This window comes from Temnothorax curvispinosus, unplaced genomic scaffold (assembly GCF_003070985.1).
Source record: "Temnothorax curvispinosus isolate PA1 unplaced genomic scaffold, ASM307098v1 QBEX01000740.1, whole genome shotgun sequence".
NCBI lineage: Eukaryota > Metazoa > Arthropoda > Insecta > Hymenoptera > Formicidae > Temnothorax > Temnothorax curvispinosus.
Window position 1 is genome coordinate 1426184 of NW_020210520.1, and position 9119 is coordinate 1435302.

At 42.9% G+C, this 9119-nt stretch overlaps 3 protein-coding genes across 6 annotated transcripts in view; 1 reads left to right on the forward strand and 2 right to left on the reverse strand.

Moving 5' to 3' along the window:
* Positions 1-1697, reverse strand: part of LOC112457904 (IQ motif and SEC7 domain-containing protein 1) — a 43274-nt gene extending 41577 nt beyond the window's left edge. The window contains exon 1 of one of the 2 annotated variants that reach the window (XM_025021219.1): positions 1100-1697. In XM_025021219.1, coding sequence (XP_024876987.1) covers positions 1100-1344 — 245 coding nt within the window. In that variant the 5' untranslated portion in view covers positions 1345-1697. The remainder of the gene's footprint in view (positions 1-1099) is intronic. The other variant, XM_025021242.1, reaches the window with a different exon arrangement.
* A 1109-nt stretch (positions 1698-2806) lies between these two features.
* LOC112457456 (myotubularin-related protein 14) lies at positions 2807-7438 on the forward strand. Of its 3 annotated transcripts, none has more exons than XM_025020531.1 (7): positions 2807-3297; positions 3741-4123; positions 4212-4783; positions 5464-5783; positions 5858-6293; positions 6406-6753; positions 6839-7438. In XM_025020531.1, the coding sequence occupies exons 2-7, from the start codon at positions 4037-4039 to the stop codon at positions 6981-6983; spliced, it is 1908 nt and encodes a 635-aa protein (XP_024876299.1). In that variant the 5' UTR covers positions 2807-3297; positions 3741-4036; the 3' UTR covers positions 6984-7438. The 3 variants fall into 3 exon arrangements, with proteins under 3 accessions (XP_024876299.1, XP_024876310.1, XP_024876291.1); XM_025020542.1 differs by having other exon boundaries at positions 2807-3039; XM_025020523.1 differs by having other exon boundaries at positions 2807-4123.
* Positions 7439-7666: 228 nt separating this feature from the next.
* LOC112457388 (peroxisome biogenesis factor 10) lies at positions 7667-8937 on the reverse strand. The gene is made up of 3 exons (XM_025020401.1): positions 8461-8937; positions 8129-8380; positions 7667-8054 (listed from the first exon to the last, which is right to left on the reverse strand). Exons 1-3 carry the CDS (start codon positions 8752-8754, stop codon positions 7746-7748), a joined length of 855 nt encoding a protein of 284 aa, XP_024876169.1. The 5' UTR covers positions 8755-8937; the 3' UTR covers positions 7667-7745.
* Between the last annotated feature and the right edge of the window lie 182 nt (positions 8938-9119).

The following is a 9119-nucleotide window of genomic DNA, read 5'->3' on the forward strand; positions in this document are numbered from 1 at the left end:
CCCCCCGTCCCCCTGTATTTCGCGATACTCATCAGACGCGACGGGAAAATTTGCGCGAGGACGCCCGCCCCCGCGATCGGCACGCTCGCCGCCGGTGCAATATCAATTCCGCGATGATTGACATCTGATGGCTTTTTCTAGAGGGGGAGGAAAGGGGGGAGGGACAAGGCGACGCGCGCGAGGGAGGGCGAACTGCCGCCACCCCCTCGGTTCGATTCGCGCTGGATTTTCTACACGGGGAGAAAACCGGGAAATAAACGACGATCGGGAAAACCCTGACCGGGAAGGTCGAGGGATGAAAAAAAAAAGAACAACGCGCCCTAAATGCGCGGGAAAAAGGCGGATACGCCCTTTTTCGGTTTCCGCGTTTTCCCGGTTCGCCTCGTTCCCGTCGCAGAAGCGCGAATAAACGAGAACGTTATACGTTAAGAAGCTACCACGCTGTCCGCGCTATACAATTTCTTTTCGTACCTTTCATTATTTCATTCGAAAGAGGGGGGAAAAAATGTGGGTTTCCGTGTGGCATTCAGCTACCCCGCTGCACCCTCGTCTCGCTTTAAGCGCGAAAAGTATATAGAAGAATGCGACTGAGATGGACAGAACTCTCTCTCTCTCTCTCTCTCGCGAGAGTTCCTCGCATCTCGGATATACCTTTTCATCTCCGTCGCTTCGTCCCGCCTTAAAACCGCGCGCCGTTTCGCGCGGTTCAGGTACAAAAGGCATGGGGAAACGCGCCCAAGATCGCGTTTATTAAGAATAAAAAAGCAAACTTACGAGAGAGACAGAGAGAAGGAGAGCACTTTCACGCCGGTAAAACTGAATTTCTATATCGCGAGTATCGCGACCAGGCCCGGCCCTCGCATGCAGGCCGCGTTCGCGTCACACATTCCGCGCTCAAATTGAAAGGCGATTCAACTCCCTCGCGGAGGGAAGGAAAACTGGACGGAATCGCGGAGTAAAGAGAAAAAAAAACAAGCGTACGCGGAGTGCGATTCCTTGTTTCTACCTTCTCTCAGATTGGGAGGCCACGAGTGGGAGGACGAGCGGTCAAGAAGGCACGAGCGAGGGGAATGAGTATCGGAGTATTCGGAGCGCCTACCTGTCATCGTGCAGCCGCTTGAGGTCGGTCATCTCGCGCTCGAACTTGAATTTCGACACCTCGCAGAGCAGGGCGTCCCGCTCGCCGGAGACCTCGGCGAGCTCGCGTTGCAGCCTCTCGATCTCGGCGTACTGCCGGCTGATGAGCTGGTTCTTCTCCTCGAGGATGCCCTCGACGTCCGGGTCCAGGAGGGCGCCCGCCGGCGCGGCCGACTCGCCGACGCTGCCGCCGAGCACCGCGCTCATGCCGTTTGTTTACCTCCGATCCTCGCGCTCTTCCTCTCTCGCGCGCGCGTGCGAGAACGTCGCGCGAACGTTGTTTCACCCCCACGTCTTCGGGGAGACGTACGACGGACCGACGTCGTCGTCGTCGTCGACGCCGCCGCCGTCGCCCTCGTCGCCGTCGGCGTTGACACGATCACGCGAGAGGCGCGCGCGCCGATTCAAGACGGGCGGCCGCGAATCCGCGTCACCGTCGGCGTCGGCATATCTCACGGTTGAACGACACACGATCAACGAACGTCACTGCAGGCGCGCGAGAGACGAGGCGAGGCACGCACGACGCGACAACCCCTCATCGCACACTCGCCATATTGCCGAGCGGAGCCGCGGTCGCGTTCCTCGCGCTCGGAGTATCGGACCGCGCCGCGGTTCGATTCCGCCGGTCCGCCGTGTCGGGCGCGACCGCGCGTGCGCGCGTCGCCGCCGGCGACGCGCCTGGCGCCATCGCGCCGTTCCCGCCCGTGGCTCGTAGCCGGCGCCGGTCAGACAAGTGTATTTTCGTTTTGCGGGAAATTTCAAATTTCAAGATTACGTATTGTCTGCACGAAAAAGGTTTCATGTAGACAATATGACCAATGTAAATTATTATAAAGAATGATTACGTGATTTCTTTAAACTGTATTTTGGCGAAAAATAATCGTACAAAAATAAAGAGTAGGTTTAAACTAGATTATATATAGATTAGGTGAGATGTATTTCAATTTTAATTTATTTCTTAATTATACAATGCCATAGAAGATGTATGATGTTAATATAGAAATATTAATTACGCTGGTCTTTAACAGCTTTTAAAAGATAAAAAGCAGTATATTGTTTAGCTTACAATTGCGACACAATGTGCATAATGTATATTTACTTTTTTCACAGGTATAATCAAAATCTTTAAAACCATTGTTAATTTTTTCTGACATTTGAAAAATTATGCTCAACCTAAATAATGGCTCTAAAAATAAAGTTGCAAACAAAATAAAAAATGCATTACTCAAATTTTCAATATTTCTGACAAAATATAAATCTTCGATAATAATCTTTAAAGATTATTCATTATTTACATAAATCATAGATGATACGTTGTACATAGTTTACACTGCATAATGCAAATATAGATTATTAAATATTTTACACGTAAATGCCTTGCTTTAAAAAAAAAATTCCAACTTTGCGGAAATAAAACATTGATATGAATCGGACAATGCTCTCCTCTAATTTTTCAATTTATTAGACATAACGTATAGAAACGTGGATAATCTTAAAGTAACATGCGTACATTTCTACCCATTTATAAACTTTTCTTCTTTAAAAGATATATAAATGCTTTTATATATAGACACGCGCATAAATTCGAATATGCGTGAGTAATCGTCACGTGACAGATTTCAATTCGCTCGTGACGGCAGGCGGCGCTGTAATCGATCCCCCTCCGCCGTCGAAGAGGGCCGCCGCGCCGTGGTCTCGCGGATAACCTTAAAAGTACGGGAACGTGACCGCGATAGGACGACCGCGGACCGCGTGATAATCGCGTTCGGACGACTCGTGACTCGTCCCGATTGACAGTTCCAAAACCGTTCGAGCGGTTCAAACGTGCCGGAACGTGCGCGCGAGGAGCGACGCCCTTCGTCTCTCGAGAGCCGCGGGGGAGGAGCATGCGAGTATTCACGGGTATTTCTCAGCTGAAGCCGAAGCCGCGATCATTCCCGATTCGAAGATGCTCGCGGACCCTCGTGCACTCGCGTCGCAGATTTTCCCCGAGTTATCGGAATTCCGGAAATGCATCGCCCATTGTTGCGGAAACACGCGGACCGTACAATAGCCCTTACGACACGTCGTCGTAACGTCTCCGTTCCCTACGTGGCGGGGATTTAAACGCCGCATGTTTTCTCAGCGACACCGATGGCACACGCGGCGGTGTTGATATAGGTTATACACGCTTTCGCAGTGCTCGTAGGAAAAGAATCATGATCGCGACGAGGAATCAATCGCGCGCGCGGCTCTTGACCTCTCGCGATTGAGCCTTCGAGGAGTACAAGATTCGCAAAAATATATTCATTTTTATTAAAAAAAAAAATTATAATATACATTTCTTTTCTCACCCTCCAATTTTTCACGCATTTGCCGTCGCGTTTTAGCAAATATGTGGCATAAATCACGCGCATGTTTCCTTCGACGTGGAGTGTTTTGAAAGTTTTTGTATTGTTTTCGTTCTCTGAAGTTTCGCCCGATGTTTCGATAACACTGTAGATACAAACTGTAGACAGCAATAGATATGAAATCGTAGATATAAGTGCGACAGAATGTCTCGAGTAAAATGAAATATATTTTATAAGTCAGCACGTAACACAGGTAAAATTTATTATCTACAGAATTAACATGTTATACCGTTGTACATTCATGGAAGATCCTGTTGTCGACGTTTGAAGATGGATTGTGACGAAAAGAATTTGATAAATATTGATTTGCAATGCCACGTAGGCCGCGCGTACATACCTTAAATTCAGTGCTTGTGCCGTGTCTTTGTCATGCAAAATAATGGCAAGATACTAGCAACTACTGATCCCGTGAATTTATATCGTAATAAGAATCTAGTGCCTCCTTGGAAAGATATCACAATTTTCTACTGCAAGTGAGAAAACACGTCTAGTTCACGCCACAGCGAATCATGACTGAGATTGGTATAGATAGTCTACGAAATCTCATCACGCACTTCGCTAAGAACACGTACAGGACCAAGGATGCGGATGTTACAGTAGTTGTCCCATTAATATATTTTATACGATTAAGCACATCCGTATTGGACTCTTAGTGAAATTAATGGACCCCATATCTTTTTGCAGAATCAGGAAATCATGCAGAGATGTGTGCTGCTTGCGGCCTTTGATTACGAATATTCTACAATAGACAACAGCGGAGGTGAACTTTGCGCGCATTATCCCAGTTACCTTATAATATTAGAACATGACAAGTTTCGAAATTCGAAAAACTTCGACGCGCTAGCGGCAGCGCCGGTTCCATGCGTGATGGAAAATACGTACGAGAGCATATTGTTAAGAAGCAAGCTCGTCAAACTGATGACACAATCAAGATTTGCCAGATGTCGTTCAAGATTTCCGGTGCCAGTGATATTTTACAAGGGTAGGCACGTATGCAGATCCTCAACGTTATCCAGCGGCCCGGAAATGTTCGGTAGAGCCGGATTAGATTTCTTGCTATCTAGTGTAGCCAGCAGCAGCGCCAGTTCAGCGCAGCCAGACACAAAGGTGGAGGAAAGCCTACCCGAGGAAGAATCGAAGCTCACTGACTTGAAAAATAAAGTTAGATATCACGATATAGAACTTCTCAAGACTCTTAATGTAGGAACCATCGTAGACTTCATGGTGGAGAAGAAGAAAGTTAAATATGGAATGACGTAAGGATGATACTAAGTCTCTTGTATTTGTACGTGTCATGAAGCAAATACTTGTTGAGAACTAGGCTTTACTGTCTGTTAAAATTTAGTAATAGCAAGAACTTACAAGTAAGCCGGTTACCTTCTACCCTCGCGATTGAAAGGAGACTTTGGGGAATGATTTAGGCATGCCTCAGGATCATTTAAAGCTAGTCAGATTTGCTGCAAAATTCCCAGGAGCACCAGAATTCGGAATCATTGTCGGGAGCATGGTGGGATCTACCACCTAAACTAGTAATTGCATTTGCATATATTTCTATGGGTGACGTTGTTTCTGAATGTTCCCTTAAAAAGAAGGTAACCGACTTGTTAGTAGTATAATTATTAAAAGAAATATAAAAAGTTGTTTATGTGTAAGAAGAATAGAAGAAAAACAAGATGGCTCTATAAAACTATTTATTTCATTAAATCATTGTGAACGATGAGTGAAAATCATAGTAATAATAATGTTTAGTATGAAGCATGTACAGCTTTTCCAGAAGAAAACTGCATACATAGAGAATAACTATTCCAATAAGAAGACGTTCATCTTTAAAAACAGTAAAGTTCCATAATAATAGTCCTTAGTATGAGCGGTCTGTTTTATTCTATGAATCCACTTTTAGAGGCCCTTAAACAGAGCTCTTTTGTTCGGTACTCAGCGTAACTTCGTCGGAGAAGGTAGACCAAGAGAGGCGGTACAGCAACTTTAAACTCATTTCACTGCCATATCCTGGATGTGAATTCTTCAAGGAATTTAGAGACCAAGATTACCGATCGAAGGATCTGGTTTTCAACTGGCGCCAGAACTACATAGACGCGCCAATATGTGTACCTGAAGACCCAATCTCCAGTCAATTACGAGTCAACTGGGATCAGTATACGGAATGGAATCTAGTCAAATTAACGCAGAACTATTTAAGATTAATACTGAGATATCTGAGTGATAGTAATAACGGATTACTGATTCACTGTATCTCAGGTATGGACATATCGTTCTATTAAAATCTCCAAAATAAATATTTTATAATGAAATTAATAATGTGTTATTTGTAGGTTGGGACCGCACGCCGCTATTTATTTCATTACTGAGAATTAGTCTGTGGGCCGATGGGGTCATTCATACGACATTGGATTCGTATCAACTACTGTATTATACCATCGCCTATGACTGGATGCTTTTTGGACACGATTTAGCAGATCGACTCAACAAAGGAGAGGAGATACTGTTTTTCTGTTTTGATTTCTTAAAGTACATTGAAAACGAACACTTCAGCATACACAAACGTTACGAGAGAACGTCGAAGCATAGTGAATCGGACACTTTTGTGATTGACAGCGATTCTTTCGAAATCATTACAAACTCTAGTTTCAGTCCTAAGAACAGCTCGTCAAGTTCTATTGAACAAAATAGCGTAGATGGTGATTCATCGCCAGCTGTGTTTCTTCCTGACTCATTGGTGGACAATCAAGAGGACTCACGAAACAATGTGTATGATTATTTTAATTATTTATTTTCAGGAGTTTTTTATTTTTATATTAACGTCACCTGTTATATATTTCAATCAGGTTTCTAACATATCTTTATATATTATATGTTATAGAAATGTTGCACACGGGACACTTAACACATCTCCAAATAAAGATGGTGGTGCTGCACAAGAACCGCGTTCACCGTTGCCTGCAAATCGTACATCTCCGATTGGTGTTCCCATACCACGCAATTCGCATGTTCGACAACGAAACGATTCGACGTCTTCAGGAGATTCGTGGCAATTGGTAACAGGGACTGGTAGCTTATGTGGTTCCACGACTGCTAATGCCCTACATCTAGACAACGTATCAGCGCCCGATTCAGATTGCAAGCCATCATGTGCTACTTGCCGTAGAACATGGCGTACGTCGCAAGAACGTAGCGCGAACCTAAATGACGATGAGACTTGTGTATCCCAGTGAGTCTTTAGTGCAAATTTCTCAGTTGAATCGCATTTGTTTCTTTTACATAATTTGCAACTTATATTAAAAATTTGATTCCAGACGTAGAGAACGGTTGCATTGTCTTCGAAATATATTTTATAAGGCTTATGGACCTCATGGATTTCGATTGAAGGACGAATCAGGTGGAATCAGCCAATATTTTGGAAATATTGTTGGGATGACTTCCATTCAACGCACATCCTAGTGACGAATGTTATTGAGTGACTTTCCAAGAGCATGAATTTATAGTCGATTTTTTTTATTCTAAGATCATTAGGACATTGCTTCTGTTCTAATTATTTCTTATTTTCTCCGATATGCAGAATTTTCTTGCGTATATAAAAAGATTGGCATGCCTTGTTTTTAACTTGTTTTATCTAATCCATGATCAGATGTAAATAAGAAAGCAAGAAAATTGTAATTTAAAAGAAATTTAGCTTATAACGGAAAAATATAGAACAAAGGATCTTAGAATATTAAAAGTCGATTATATTGTTAATATAATACTTTTGTCCAATTAATAATTTTATAAACTGAATTTATAAAATAAAAATGAGACGATTGTACATTATTGTTTGTCTCAAAATTGGACTGTTATACAAGATGTAGCACGATATGTGCAGAAATAATTGAATAAAACTTGATATTTTTGTATGTCTACACAGGCAAATATGTTATTATCACTTTCACATCTCTTTCTATATGAAATTAATATTAATTCTTGCCAATTGATTATCAATCTCTTCATAAATTCCACATAATCTCGTATTTTAAGACAATAAATTTTTCAAAAAGAAAAAAAGGTAAAATTACTGAATAGATTCTTTTTATTTTAAAGATGAAGACATTTGTTTAAAAATATATTAATTATTTGTAATTATATAACATATATGTAAATAAATATATACAGTTTTTACATTATGTATAATGTATATATGGAAGAAATATAATCTATTATCACAGAAAATTACAGATTCATTACGTGGACAATTCTCGACGGTGGAACATATTCTCTACAAAATGGACATTGCGGTTTAACGCGCAACCACTCACTAAGACAGCTCCAGCAAAACAGATGACCGCATAGCGTCGCAGTCGTTGCCGTTGCTTCGAGACACAATTGACAATTGTGACTGATGCATTTAGCATTATTTACAGCGGTAGTGTCTTGCAATGTGCCGCTCTGCCAAATTCTCAACAGACACTGAATTAGAGTAGCAACTCCCAATAATCTTAATCCCCAGCTAACAGTGTCTACTGGTCGAGGACCATATACCTTCAAATCATTACGTAAGTATAACAATGGGATTACAATATTATCAATATCTGTCCACAGAACTTCAAATTTACCTTTGTATAATCTAATCCGGCAATTCTCCTACCTAAGCTGTAGTATCTGCCACAAATGTAAAATAACCCTTTGTGGAACAATACAATTATGGGTATCATTGTCCGCAACCTTGACAACAAGGTGTTCAAAAACGTTATTGCCGCTGGAGTCAGCTCGCTGTTTGGATGATTCACGCGCGCTTGTAACCGTTCCAGTAATTTGAGCAACGTTCTCTCACCGAGGCATTCTAAAACTGCGGCCAATACCCTCACCTAATAAGGAGAAACAGAAGCCAGAATTTAATTGAGTTATCGGAGAGCTTGCTGTGATGGATCTCTCGGGCTGAACGTACAGTTAACGTTGGAACTCTACGCTGCTCTAGATTGGCCTGCACTATACCGGTGTACTCCTCGCCCAACGTCTGATTGCCCATGCCCGACGTGAAAACAAAGTATAACAGCTTGAGCGGAATGTCAGACCGAATGTGTTGAATTAACGTTCCGTGCACTCCGAAATTCTGCGATATCTCGGAGAGTTTCTCCCGCAGATATTTAACGAAATCGTCATCCCGTTGATGTGATCGCAATATTTCCGCCTGACTCGCGCACTTCAGCTTGCGGCTGGGCCAATTCTCGTTGGTTCCCATTCTCTCGTGGTCGCAGCACGTACGGAGTACGATTATGCACGTCGGAATGTGAGGAGGCGCGCGATAGTAAGAGGCTAAGTCATGCGCGAACTCTAAAAAAAACAGTTTCGTTCAGTTTCGTTCAAGGTCCAAAACATTCTCGATGTTCCGATTTAGAATAGAACATTCCGAGCGTGGAAGGTAACGCTAGGTTCACTCGCTTTATTTACCTTCCCCTAGAGTTTTCCTCGTCCGGGGAGGACGGCGACGACGCGTAGCTCCGTGTGTCCACGAATAATTAGTAACCTTTCAGTTAGACAGTTAATGGACTAATTACATGATTTGATGTTCATTTCTAACAATCGTTTACGCGGAGTAGTAAATGT